The sequence below is a fragment of the Sipha flava genome, unplaced genomic scaffold, assembly GCF_003268045.1.
Source record: "Sipha flava isolate LNK unplaced genomic scaffold, YSA_version1 41_pilon_pilon, whole genome shotgun sequence".
NCBI classification, from domain to species: domain Eukaryota; kingdom Metazoa; phylum Arthropoda; class Insecta; order Hemiptera; family Aphididae; genus Sipha; species Sipha flava.
Genome location: NW_020273144.1, coordinates 2515198 through 2530971, shown reverse-complemented (window position 1 = coordinate 2530971; position 15774 = coordinate 2515198). Strand labels below are relative to the sequence as shown.

General features: G+C 32.0%; 1 protein-coding gene across 1 annotated transcript; it reads right to left on the bottom strand.

The window, feature by feature from the left end:
* Nucleotides 1–530: 530 nt before the first annotated feature.
* Nucleotides 531–7315, bottom strand: LOC112689004 (glycine-rich cell wall structural protein 1.8-like). The gene is made up of 4 exons (XM_025562489.1): nt 7100–7315; nt 4970–5372; nt 4551–4915; nt 531–2422 (listed from the first exon to the last, which is right to left on the bottom strand). Exons 1-4 carry the CDS (start codon nt 7103–7105, stop codon nt 722–724), a joined length of 2475 nt encoding a protein of 824 aa, XP_025418274.1. The 5' UTR covers nt 7106–7315; the 3' UTR covers nt 531–721.
* Nucleotides 7316–15774: the final 8459 nt, after the last annotated feature.

Here is a 15774-nt window from a genome sequence, read left to right as displayed (position 1 = left end):
AAAGCGGAATATTTTGAGATATCAGATTCACATGAAACTTATTCTGGTTCTGATTAATTATATTATTAACGCTTGAAGTTTCAATTGCAATGTTAATGTTGATAATAAATGTGATAAATATATATATGTATATAAGATATATTTTATATTTTTAAAAGTTGATAAATTCTTTCCAGTTTCTCTCAATCATAAAAGCAATTAAGATTTAATCTATTTTTGACAGTTATTAGGATACATTATGAATAAAATTCGTAAAGTGTATTAGATTTTAAATAAAGTACACATAATTATAAAAAAAAATATTCATTAAAAGAAAAAGTAAGGTTTATTCATATAAAACAATAATACAATAAACAAGTACTAAATTTATTATATTAATGATGCATATAACACATGCATACATATGAATATACATGATTATAATACTAATAAACATATTACCTCAGTTCTAAAAAATAATATAAAATTGTACATTTCACCAAAAAAATATATATGGGTGACATGTAATTTATACATTTAAATATAATTAACTCAATAGTGTACAGAAATATGTGTTAAATAAATAAAAAGTGAATTGTGCAAATGACAAAGGTCTGTGAATGTGCTAATTAATATTAGTAAAACTATTAATAGAATATTTTTCTTTATTTATATTTTAAATAAATAAGTTAAGACAAGGTTTTGATAGTAAGATGTTCATCAATTTGAGCAATAAAAAGTATTAATAAGATGATGATCCACTTCCTAAACTATTGCGATTACTACCATAAGATCCGCTGGAACTACCTGATCCTCCATACCCCCCTCCTAAACCTCCACTTGAACCACCGGATCCTCCATATCCACCTCCTAGACCACCACTAGAACTTCCTGATCCACCGTATCCACCTCCTAAACCACTACTTGAACCACCTGATCCACCATATCCACCTCCTAGACTACTGCCGGAGGCACTTGATCCACCATATCCTCCTCCTAAACCACCGCCTGAGCCACCTGATCCACCATATCCACCTCCTAAACCACCGCCGGAGCCACCTGATCCACCATATCCACCTCCTAAACCACCACCGGAGCCACCTGATCCACCATATCCACCTCCTAAACCACCACCAGAACCACCTGATCCACCGTATCCACCGCCGGAACCACCTAATCCACCTCCTAATCCACTACCGAAGCCACCTGATCCACCATATCCACCGCCGGAACCACCTGATCCACCATATCCACCGCCAGAACCACCTGATCCACCTCCTAATCCACCACCGGAGCCACCCGATCCACCATACCCACCTCCTAAACCACCACTGGAGCCACCTGATCCACCATATCCACCACCTAAACCACCGCCGGAGCCGCCTGATCCACCATATCTGCCACCGGAACCACCTAATCCACCTCCTAAACCACCACCGGAGCCTCCTGATCCACCATATCCACCGCCTAAGCTACCACTAGAGCCACCAGATGCACCATAACTACTACCTCCTAATCCACCACTTAAACCACCTGATCCACCTGATCCACCATATCCACTTCCTAAACCACCACCGGAGCCACCTGATCCTCCATATCCACCTCCTAAGCCATTTCCACTACCACTACCAGAACCACCATAGCTTCCTCCTAGACCACCACTTGAACCGCCTAAACCACCTGATCCACCATATCCACCTCCGGAACCACCTCCAAAACCATTTGATCCACCATAACTACTACCTCCTAAACCACTGCCGGAGCCACCTAATCCACCGTAACTACTACCTCCTAAACCACCGCCGGAGCCACCTGATCCACCATATCCACCTCCTAAACCACCACCGGAGCCGCCTGATCCACCATATCCGCCGCCGGAACCACCTAATCCACCACCGGAACCACCTGATCCCCCATATCCACCTCCTAAACCACCGCCGGATCCACCTGATCCACCATATCCACCTCCTAAACCACCACCAGAGCCGCCTGATCCACCATATCCGCCGCCGGAACCACCTAATCCACCTCCTAATCCACCACCGGAGCCACCTGATCCCCCATATCCACCTCCCAAACTACCAGATCCACCTGATCCGCCATATCCACCTCCAGAACCTCCTGATCCACCGAATCCTCCATATCCACCTCCTAAACCACTTCCACCATTTCCTCCATAGTTTCCTGAACCACCAGAGCCCCCATTACCACCATTTCCAGATTGTCGATCACCAGCATATCCTCCTACTGGATCTGTATACGTGATTTTTGGTTTGTATCCTTCTTCATCTGCTTCATATTCAACTATTTGTGTTCGACCATCTGGTAGTAATACATGATAAACTCCTGTAGCTTCATCGCCTTGACGACTTTCTTTATGACCAAAAATTGCACCGGATTCGGGTGCGTTTACTTCATAGGAAAACTCATAATTTGCAGGCTCCTATTCATACAATTGAACATAAATATATATTTTAATTGACTATATACAAACAAAAAAAATTGACAAAAAATAGTACATTTACTTATTATTAATAAAATAAATAATAATCAGTGCATTCGGAATAATTAGTATATCGTACATAAATTATTACAATTATTTATTGTATACTTTGTTATTATAATAAAGTATTTTACCTATGAATAATAAATAATTTAATAAAAATAATTTATTTTTATTGAGTCAGTTCAAATTTAAAAAAATGTATTAATATGATTAAAATTTTTAGTACTAATTAAATCTTATAGTAACAGCAACTTAAATGAAATTAAGTTTTAATTGAAATTTTTTTTTTTTTATATTTAATTTTTATTATATTATTTAAATTTGAGTTTCATAACATATTATTGCTGAAATATTAATAAATAATAATTCTTAGAATAAAACACGATATCCTAATTTTAATAATAGGTAAATTTAGTAAAATTTTATTTACAATAGTAAATTAATTTTTATAATTATTAGATATACTTTTGTGAAATCAAAAAAATTCATAAAATAAAATGATATGTCAATAAAATATTCCCTCAATTTGTACTTTTTTGTGCCTGTAATATTATTTATAGATTCTATTTATTTAGTATTACATCATTACTTATTATTGTGCATGATATTTTTTTTTATACAGCAATTTTAAAAATAGTTTATCTTATATCTTTAATATTGCGTAATTTTAAATGATATCATCACGTTATTTTTTTCACATATGTTTATTGTTTCAATTCATCTCGACTGAATTATAATAAAGATTCTTTGAACACGAAGACTATAAATACAAGTCGTGTGAACCGAATGAGTGTTTTTATTTGAAGTCACATTTGTGTAATCTATCCTGTTTTAATTTCAGTTATACAACACATAGGTTGATAAAATTGTTTAGAGTGAATCGGAATTCTGACGAATAATCTGGAGTTTGTTATAAATAATGAGCAAAAGTCATATTTTAAAGCATTTGCTAATTATTATAGAATACAGATAAAATAGTATATTAAGTTATAAATTTGTTTTATGCACATGGAATTCTAAATATGAAATTTTATATTGTTATTTATTGCATATTTGAAATATTTTAGATATTTAGTGCTATTTTTTAAGTGATGGTGCTATTTTTTGCTAATATGCATAGTACGAGTATAATACTTCATTTTTCATAAATCTCGTTTATATTGAATAAAAAATAGATAAAATTTTTCGTTTATGTAATTACGAGTATATAAAAAAAAAACCCACTGCTTCGTTTCATATTTATAATATGATATTAATTATATTTTAGGTAGCTTAACTATATCGAATATTATTTATTTTTAACATCTCAACGATTTTATTTATATTTATTTTATTATTATTTAGATTGTAGAATGTACTGTTGACCTGTCATTCGGGTATTTTAGTGTAAGGCAGTTCTACAAATTGTTTATTTACGTTTATAAACTATAATCGTTTAATACTATACTTTTTTTTTTTACCATTTTAATGCTCTTAGGGTATATTATAGCTTATACTTTAAAGTTTTTTTGGTTATTTTATAGCGCATATTTCAGTACTTTTTGTATTGTAAAATCCAAGTCTTGATAATGATGTTCAGTATGATATATTCCAAAAGTAACTAAAATATTTTCAATACATATAAAAGGTAATATTTAAAACATATACATTTATGTGATGATTTTTCAAAATATTGTTGATGAAATATGTTTTATACCATTAAAGTAGTATTTTATTATTTGCGAGTGTTCACGTTTTTAAATGTTTAAATAAAATCAAAATTAGATTTGTTCATAGTTTGATTAACTAATTTTACTAAAAGTTAAAATTTTACCTTATTTTTAATTTTAATTTTTTAACTACAATGTAATTCTGAAGGTCTGATACTATGTTTTTTTATATTACGAACGATAATGTATTAATAATGATATAATATTTTTATAAGAATATTAGTAAAGTTTTTGTATTAAGATTATTGATTTTGTTTAAAATGTCTATGTTTCATATATCAAAATCTATAGATTTGCAATATATTAATATTATTATTTATTAAACTAAAGATAAATAATTTTTATTATTAACTTACAGAAAGTGGATCGTTTCCTGATCCTCCAAGTCCGTTACCATTGGCTCCTCCAAATTGATCGTAGGATCCAGAACTTCCACCTCCGTAACCACCATTGCTTCCTGAGGATCCTCCACCAAATCCTCCGGCACCACCACTACCATAACTGCCAGACGAACCTCCGCCTAATCCTCCAGAAGATCCACTTCCATAGCCTCCAGATGAACCTCCACCTAATCCTCCTAATGATCCACTTCCGTAGCCTCCAGATGACCCTCCGCCTAATCCTCCAGAAGATCCACTTCCGTAGCCTCCAGATGATCCACTGCCAAAACTTCCAGATGATCCTCCTCCATAACTTCCGGATGATCCACCACCAAAACCTCCTAAATATCCATATCCATAATTTTCTGATGTTTCATTAGAACTTACTAAAGTACCTGAGGAACCACTTCCGTAGCTTCCCGAAGATCCACCGATACCACCTAGGCCACCCGAAGATCCACTTCCATAACCGCTTGCTGATCCACCACTTGAAGATCCACTGCCATAGCGACCATTGTTACGTGAACTAGATCCTCCGTAGCCTCCTTTGTTACCTCCAAACTTTGATCCAGAATAACGATTTCCAGCTCCAGACGAACCCGATTGAGATCCATATTGGTTGGCACCGCTGAAAAAGGGACTGACTGATGATGATCCTAATCCACCACTATTTCCTCCGCCATACTGGCCTTTGCCTCCATATCCTCCATTTCCACCGTTACTGCTACTAGACCCACCACCACCATATGGTGGTTCAGCAACCACGAATACAATCGACAAAATCAATACTAACGCCCGCTGAAAAAAAATAACAATGAAATTTGGATATAAGTTTTGACTCTCAGAAAAAAAGATTTAAATACAGCAAAAATATTATTTTATAAACTAATATATTTATTAAAATCACAGTGACAATGGAAAATTTGGAAAAAGTACCGGAATAAATATTAGAATTAGAATCATTGGAATTAATTATTAGAATTACATCTATTAATAATAAATTATTAAATATTTTCAAATAAACGTGTACAATTATAATATAGTATATAAGCTTTAGTACTTTTATTGCATTCATTTAATTTTATATGCCAATATTACTTTAGTAATAAATTTAAATAATTAAATCATAAATACTATAATTTATCAGACTCAATGTTCAGTAGTTTTATTTTTACATAATAATAAGATTAGTAATGGAGCTTATGGTATTAAATTTGACCTGTGATAATACATGCTTAAATGTTGTAAATCGTTTTTATTAATAATAAAATTAAAACATCCACAATGTCACTGTATTTTCTCATCGCTTTTCATTCAGTCAATGGTCTATGCAATTATTTTATTCCAAAGACATTTTTTTTAAATGTTTAGTCTTATATTTTAAAATATTTTTAAAATTATTAAATAAATTAACATTAAAATACTGGAATAGATTTATAATTAAAAGTTCAATATACTTGAAATATATTTTGACGTCTTAAAAATATGGAGTAATATCATTTTTTAATTTTGTGTATAATTAATTATCGTCTCTAGGATAAATACTGCACGAATGAGAATGAAGGCATAGTCACTAGTCGTGCATTCCATTAATAAACCTACATAATGTTTTTTTTTTAAATATGACATAAGTAGTATACCCATATTAGAGTTTAAAATATATTTTGAAATCGAGCTCTTTTGTCTTACAACAGTTATCTAATATATTATTTTTTACTACGTACCAGATTTAAAAAAACAAACCTAAAAGGTATCTTTGTTTTATGTAATGTTATATTTTAAATTATTTATAAAAACGTATTTATTAATAATTAATAGGTAGTATATAATATTCTTATAATTTTATTATATTTAGAAAAATTATTTTTTTATTATTCATCATACAGTAGTAATAAAATAATTAGAATTATATAAATGTATTAAAAGTAAAAAAAATACAGTATTCTAATATAAATTAATAATAAAAATCCTCAAAGTTGCAATAAAGTTTGATTGAAAATCACGTATTTCAATAGGTGTCTGATGGTATAAGAATTTACTCAGAGTAAAAAGTAATAATCTACATTAAAATTTATATTTAAATATTATTAAAACATTTCAAATTATGGATGGTAAAAATTTTACTGGTAATTGATAACTAGAACTACAATGATTGGAAAAATCTAGACAATTTTAAAGTGACCAAAAGTACACGTTAACAAAAGTATTATTTACACAATAATTCTTAGAGGTTGTAGCCAAATTGTTGAACTTTGTATTAGGGATATTCCGTTATAACTTATTACGGACACTTATGTTTTGAAAAATAAAACCGATTGTCACTTTGCACAAAAAGTGTGATTATTTAAAGTTATCTTGTGAATTATCCTTATGTTTAGAAACATTATAAAATTATTCGAAAACAAATATCTATATCCTTCGAGCGCCGTCGGGTGTGTATCGAATTTTAAAGTTGAAACGTTTGAAAATATAACAATAATGTTTCGAACACGTACATTTGAAAACGGTCCCGAGCTTGTACTTACGTTCATGTTTCGGGCGAGTGTCGAGTCTCTGAAGACCAGATGTAGTTGAGTGGCAGTCAAGTAACGAGGACGTGACCAGTGATCAGTAGCAGCAGGAGATGGACGATGTAGATCACGACGGTAACTACTATTCACGATCCCAGTGTGTAGTGCAGGTACGTATCGCGGGTGTTTTCGTTCGTGTCTGGCGTGGTAAACGACAGTGCGAATGATGCCGTCTTGGGGTATGGTCGACTGGTATATATACCCCGAAAAGTCTGCCAAAAATCGGTTGGGCAACAATAAAACACCACGGTGGCGTACGCCTATGTCCCCACCGCCAATCACGCATTATTATAAGCAACGTTTTTCTCCCCTATACCGCGGGCGAAAATCTTCTCTTCGCAATGGGTTCCCCTCCTGTGAGCACCTTTCGACGCCCAATAACACACACACACACACACACATATATATACATGCACTGTACAATACACGCGTTATGCACATAATGATTGAATAATAAGTACCTATGTATAGAGATGGTACCTCTCATTTACACGAGTATAGTCGTGATTACGTGTGTGCGCGTGTAGTGGTCTAGTGTGCTGGAGGAGAGGTGAACAAGACGTTCCTCCCTACCCTTAAGACCCAAGACTTACCGTTGTCGTTCCATATTGATTAAGACGTTTATATTTTATTGCGTTCTTAAACTTAATGTACATTTAGTTAATAAACATTTAAAGATACTACATGATATACTTCATGATTTCAATCGTAGACACGATACGTACACGATTTCTACCACACAGAAATGTATTGATTAGAATATTATAATATTGCTGTACCTACTGTTTCAATACATATTTTTTTTAAATTATCGCTTCATCGTGATTATTATTTAGTTTTTCTGTCGATGCGTTTTAGTCTACTAACTGGCGACTACTTAACTTCGACAAAAATCAAAAATAATTTTTAACCATTTTCCTAATAAAAAACTAGATTTACGTTGTATTAAACTAAAGAATGTGTCCACAGAGAATAAGAAAGACATCATTCCTTGAATTTATTTATATCTTGTGTTTGTTGATAAATTTACTAAGGGTAAAAAGATAGAAGAAAATAGAAAATCGAGTACAATACTAAGCTGATTACACACCCAGTGGTTCGAACGCGCGTCTTTGCGCGTTTTGAACGCCGCGATTTTAAAACGCTAACGCGCTTCGCTTACACATCAGGCGCGTTTCTCAAATATAAGCGCACCAATACTTTGTATTTTGTGATATACTAGTCTATTGTTACCGTTCATCGTACATTACCACATGTGTAGTACTTTGCATACTATTATTTCGTTTAATATTTTCAAATATGGAAAATTTAAACGATTTAAAAATCGCATGTGTTATGTTCGCACTAAACGAAGAACATGAACAAAAACAAAAAAGAATAAAAAGGCGACATTGTATTTTCCGGTTAACCTATAAATACTAGAAAATGATTAGTTTTAGGTGATACTTATGACTTTATGTAGTCATCCTGAATAGTGTTTTTTAAGTATTATCGTATTATTCTTCCGTGTCAAACATCTTTATAATATAAATTAATACAATTTGTACCAGTGCATTTTATAAGGAATTTTCACTGGGCGACAAAAAATGTTTTTCTCAAAATAGTCAATGTATAATACCATAGTACGATTATAGTATTACACGTTTATTTCTCATTATTTCGCTCAGAGTATAATCACTGGGCGAAATTTGTGTCGCCTAGTTAACTAGTTAAAAATGCACTGATTTGTACGGATATTATACAAGGTCGAAGGTACAAATTATGAGTAAACGCTAAATAAACGCAGCGCGATCGTGGTGTCCGAATAGCCCGTGTGTTATCAAAAATACGTCAAAAAATTATTGTTTGATTATAATTAAGGAACGTTCAAAATTAAACATGTGCGTTCGAACGCGAGGGAACGTACGTTTTATTTAAGTGTGTGAATAAACCCATTGAAAAGTACATGTTTAATTTCAAGCTATTAATCGCGATGTTTGAAACGCGCATTCGAATCGCCTAGCGTGAAATCCTCTTTAATATACTTAATTCTATGTTATCTTGGGCTTAATACGATCAAATAATTGCTGAGTAGTTATTACACATCACAATATTTTCCAAACTAATTATTAATAAAATATAATAATATAATTTGACTTTGTATACACTTAACGATGAATTTTTAATTGGAAACCAGCTGTATATTACAAATATAATAGTACTCCGGATTAAGCATTTATTTTTTTCTATGTACAAACTGTTTACGTTTATATTAATATAGCAGAGTATGAACCATTTACTATTTTTTATTTATATTATGTTTCTGATCGGTCACAAAAATAGTTCACGAGTTCAGTTCTCTGAAATCGACATCCGATTTTAAATTTCTAAACACATGCCGCAATGCCGTACACGCTAAACCATCATAGAAATAATTGATAGTTTCGCATTTAGTGTTGCGTTTAAAATAGCCTCATAGGTGTGCATCGAGGGGGGGGGGCGGCTTAGCCCCCTAAAACCGAAACTTTATCAGAAATTGTATTCGTTGTTTTTATAATCATCTGTTCGTTTTTTTGAAAATCGTAAAATAAGAAATAATAAAAAACTATTTACTATAGCATTCACAATACCAATTAATTCGGCTACTAACGAAAGAAGTTTTTAGTGCAACGAAAAAATAAAAACTTGGCTAAGGACATCGTTGGTTCAAGATAGGTTCAGCGATCTTTCAATACTATACATTGAAAAAGATGTATCGGAAAATATAAAAAGCGATATATATTTGTCGTTAAAATAGAATATTAATTATTTTTAAATATACGTTATTTAGTGTTTTTTTTTTAATACAATTTAGACATATCTACATTTTTAATAGTAATAAGTCTTATTTGTGCATGGGAAGGGGGTGTAGAAGCGAAGCCCCTGCGGGTTATTTTACATTGAATTATTTTAGCCCCCCCCCCCCACAAAAGTTCAACCAAATGTCCGCCTATGAATAGCATAACCGTATTTTTTCGGATCCGGTGCGCTTTCGGACGGCCCGGCACACGATGATCGTAAGTGGAAATCGCGAAATCGCGGTGGACGTTTTACGGCGCTCGTCAAAAAAAAAAAAAAAAAAACGTTGGTCGCTTACAAAACCTGTTACGGTTTCGGTCGGACCCGTTCTGAAGGGTGGGCGGGGTGGTGGTAGTGGTGCGAGTGTGCCATCATTCAACGTGTTCGTACGTCAACGGCTTTCGCGGTCGGTTCGTGCGCGTACAGTGCGACGGCGAACACGATGGAACAACGATATAATCGGGACATCAAGGCCGACGACGGTCGCCGGTCCTGTGGGAAAACGGATGACACGCGTACACGCATTGCGATTGTCGAGCGAAAGCGCATCGCGCCGTTGCCGTCGACGGCGGCGGCGGCGGCGTACCAGCCCAGAAAAAAGAGCGCCGCGTTGCGCAACACGGCATCGTCGTCGTCGTCGTCGTCGTCGTCGTCGCCTCCCCCCGCACCGGTACGGATCCGTTTTTAAGACGTGTTGAATAACCGCGCTCGCCGATTGAATGGGAAAAACGGCGGCACTCGTTCACTCGTTCGCCGCCACCGCCTCTCATCATCATCGTCATCATCGCCTCGGCCCGTCACCGGACGTGTCGGCGGCGGCCCCGCGGGACGACCGCGTGCCGCACGGAGTTGTGTCATTTCGATCACGCCGGACCCGAGACGACGCGACGGATGATCTAGTTTTAAATGCATCTTCAATAACGCGTTACGTTATTAATTTCGTGTTATCGTTGTCATCGTGTTGTTGTCGTTATTACTACACGCACCGAATAAATCTATTATACACGTATACGTATTATATTTATTGCGTTCGCCGCCGCCGCCGATACAATATAATCATCGTGTACAGGTGCCGCGAACACGCAACGTACCCGTTTACCATTATCGTAACGCACACGTGTACGTGTACACCCGTCCGGGCGTAATTTTTTATCGCCGCACGTTTCTTAATTTTTTTTTTTTTTCTCTTCTTTCCTTTTATTTTTATTATTTCATTTTATTTTTTTCGCTTTTTCATTCGGTCCCGCGCGCGCACTCCTCTTCGCGCCTTCTCCGGTTTTCGAAACGCTTACCGTTATTGTACCGCCCCGCGCGTCGCTGTACGCGCACGCACGTTACATTGTATCATTGTATGCATATTGTACGCGCGCGTTACGAGTGCGCGCCCGCCAGATAATATCATCGTATTTATCGTCGTGGAAGATCCGTCGGACGCCGCGAGGACGCGCGCTCGTTTCATCGTCGGTTCGCGGTGCTGTGCTCGCGATACTCGTGTACAAAACATTGTTTGACCTGTCGTCCACGCCACGTGTTCAAAGATTATTCGGTACGACGATATTTTCCTCGCGACGCGCCGCGATCACGGGGGTAAGAATCGTTTACGGCGCGCGTAGGGGTAGGTAAGCCCCTTCACGTGCGTCTTCTAAGAGCATTTTATCTCGGAAAAATATCCATCTTTTTTTCCTACCGTTTTCGATAAAATTATACACCAGTATATATGTATACACATCTGTTGTCGAATATTAAAATACGCGTTGCGTATTATGTCGTTTGTGCCGGGGGTTGCGAGATATAGTTTTTTGGTTGTTTTTAACACTACTCTATTATTGTTGTTTATACGACCGATCCTTATTGGATAGTCAGACGAACAGTCAGTAAATAGTTGTTGAATGATTCTGAAAACAAATGTTTGTGCGTAAACGTAGTTGGCATACTGAAGTGTACTGCTACAACGTCCAAGTATTTCCTTTCGTCGCATATTCCTATATTACACTAAATATTTCATCGCCTTAACCGATCGAAGTTATATTATATACGAGTACATCGTACGTACTAATATATACAAAGATTTTCTAAGCTTCGTAAAATTATAATTCATAATATAACCCTCAATTATAAATTCTTATTTTAATTTCTAGTACGAATATTAATTTAAAATGTTTAGGTATACTCGTGTCGATTATTATAATTATTATGGAATGTAAGTCATTTTTATATAGTAACGATGCATGAAACATGCAAATGAGTACGAGATCAATAATATAAATGGTGAGTATGATGATTATAGAGATTATCTTATATATAAAAATCTCGTATTTATATAGATTCTATATCAACAGCAAAATTACATTCGTATTTTAGCTTATACTTTCACACAATTATTACACACTTGTTATTTCGCACTCAAAATGCAAATAATATAAATTATAAAGGGAAAATAAATACGGTAAAATCATATAGACCTAACCATAAAGTACCTAAGGGTTCATAAATGTCAATTTATTAATGACCACAACCACAACACTGAAATAAGTTACAGTTTTTTTTCAATTTATCCCGAGTAGGTAGTCAAGTCTATATCAATTTATATCAAGAAGAACATTTAAAATATTTAATACAACTTCCAATGTATATATAACTGATTTAACTAAATACATTTATATTGGCTTAAATATAAAACCATGTTTTTTTTAAAAATATATTTTTATTTATGTAGAAAAATACAAGGAACAAATATTGGTTTTACAATGACAATTTATTCAATTTTAAATTAAGTACGTACTTTTTATTTTTTATTTTTTTGTTACATATTTCGAATAAAAAATAAATAAGCTCAAAGTATTTGATGTAATAATAGTTTGATGGAAAATTAAATAAAAAATTATACTGTGTTTTAGATATGTTTTCGAATTTCTTAGTCGTTTTCAAGAAAATGCTGATAAACAATGACAAATTTCAAAATAATTATAATTGTAATTTTTTTTTTTTTAATTTATATAGATACTTATAGATTAAAATTCATAATACATTGATAATACGAAAATTCTATGTATTCTATCAAAATTATCGAGATAGACTATATTGTCTTGCATACATATATATATAAATCACTGATAAGTAATTTTTTTTCTTTTATTTCATTATGTACACTAATGTATACAAAATACGTTTGACTATACATAAAACATAACAATATTAATAAGAAATAAATTCAATATGTTAGGGTGAATAAAAATGTTATATACGTTCTACAAATGCATTGTGTAGGTACTAAGTGGTTAGGTAAATAATTTTAATGGATACTAGTATTACAATATAATTTATAGATTGGTTATTTTATAATTTTCTTTTAAATTATCCTGTAAAACTTTTAAAGATCACATCGCTGTCGATTGATAATTATATTATGTCTTATTGTTAATTTACCTAATTATTGATTCATTGATTAAAATAATTCAATAAAATATAAGTGGAATTTATGGAAAACTGCATAAATAACATTGTATTATTTAACCACAAAATTGAATATAGTTAAAATATCATTAAAATAAACCACTAAAAACATAAATTGAATGATTGCATAATTTTCTATAAATATATTATTCATTACGCATCATTTTTATAAAAGTGTATAATTTTTACAAATTTATTTGATTGATACCTTAGGAGAAAAACAATTCATAAAATATTTTCACAATAAGAATTCAATAAATATTTGTAGTTTCTTATCACTAAAGATATTTTATGCACTAGCAATAATAATGGTTTTATTTAATGCAAATGGTTTTTTCACTAATAAATTAGTGTAATATCTTACAGTAACTATTGTTAATTATGTCATCATTGTCCAAACTAATAAATTATTTTTTTCCACTTTTTGTTTATTTTAAAAAAAAAAAAAAACCAGTAAGATACTGATAACAAAATGTTTATCCATAATATGGGCGAATGTAAACTTCGCCAGTTTTTTTTTGTTTTGCCTGTGAATCCTTTCATAGTCATCTAAGAAATTAATTTTAGAAAAGTCAACCAAATGTTCATACTTTTAGTAAAGTTCTTACTATATTTCAAACCCATACTTACATAAAACTAAATGGCATATCTCAAGTAAATAAACTAAAAAATTCGAAAAAAAAAAAATGACAGTATTACAGGTTGCTATAAATAGGTACACTAATGGAGTAATACAAGACTTATAATATTTACAAATTATATCACATTATTTTAGTTTACATACATGACATAACTATATTTTTGGATTTTTAGGTATAACGATTATTTATTATGATTTTTTTTTTGTTTACTATGATTTAAATATTTAATTTGAACGATATAATATGATATTATGCTATAATTTTTTTTAATAATCTATCATATTAATTTTATACTACTACTTGATTTTTTTCACTGGTGGAGTTTACATAAACTCAATTTTACCTGATATTTTTCAGTGGCAGAGTTTACATGAACCCAATTTTACCTGTTTTCTTTTTTCTGGCGGAGTTAACATAAAAAAGGTACTTGTGATGGAATTTACATGCACCCCATAATGTAACTCCTTAATAAATAATAATATAGATAGGTCATTCTACTGTTAAGACTGGTAGTGCTTATATGGAAGCAGCCACTAGACGTCGCTGTAATCGTTTTACCTCAGCTTGATAAAAGCAGGTTTTCAAAAAATGAAATTAATTTTCTTTGATTTCTACAGTCGTATAACTGCTTTTATCATTTTAATGAGAATGAATGCAGCGACTTCTAGTGAATGACATATCTGTGTATATTCTAAAATCAATATTTACATATTACATACTCGTAATATGTCACATTTTAGCGTTATATCTTTACTGATTATACAAGAATGAGTTCAATGTATTAATTTTTTTTTTTAGAAAATTACTGATTTTATAGCTTAAAATGAAATCATACATTTACGTTACGTTGGTACCAAATAATTAAATAGTAATTGTAATTCAAAATAAAACATTTGTTCAAAATAGGTTATATAAGTTATTTAGTTACATTTTTATAAAAATATATGACTAGAAATAACCAATAATGTTGTTCAATATTTAATACTGGGTTGCACAGTATTAATTCAGAAAGTAATAAATCCATATTTATAGTGATCTATGAAATACAAAGCGGCGATTAATTTGATCATTTTCACTGACTGATCATTTAATTTTAAAGAGCTGTTAAATTTATCGAATTAATATAAGATCTGGTAATACTATAAAATATAGCAAATACTTGGCATTTAAAGTATTATACACACCATTACTTATCACATATCGTGGTTATTATTTTACTTTATAGTGTTATGCTCAAGGATAATGGTAACACGAAATATTTCGAACGCATTACCATGTATTTAATTTGGGTTTTTCTAACTGCATAAAGTACTTAAAATTATATTTATTTTTGAAAAATTAAAATTTTTAAAATAGTTTTTTTCCAAAAAATAATTTTTTTAAATTATACCTCCCCCATTTTTTTTAGAGTTCAAATTTAAATTCTATTAAACTTTATAACACGAAATTATTTAAAAAAAAAAAGGAATTTAAATTTGAACTCAAAAATGAGTGTTAAAACTCAAATAAATAATTTTTTGGAACGCATGGATGAAAAAATTATTATAAAAATTTAAATTTAAATATAATTTTTATTCTTTTATGCACTAAAGAAATCCAAATTAAATACGTAATACGCTCGGAATGATTCGTGTTACCGTTATCCTTGAACACTCTTTATACACAAGATTTAATTGTTTTAATTAAGTTTTAAATTTTAAAATTCGGCTTTTAATTAAT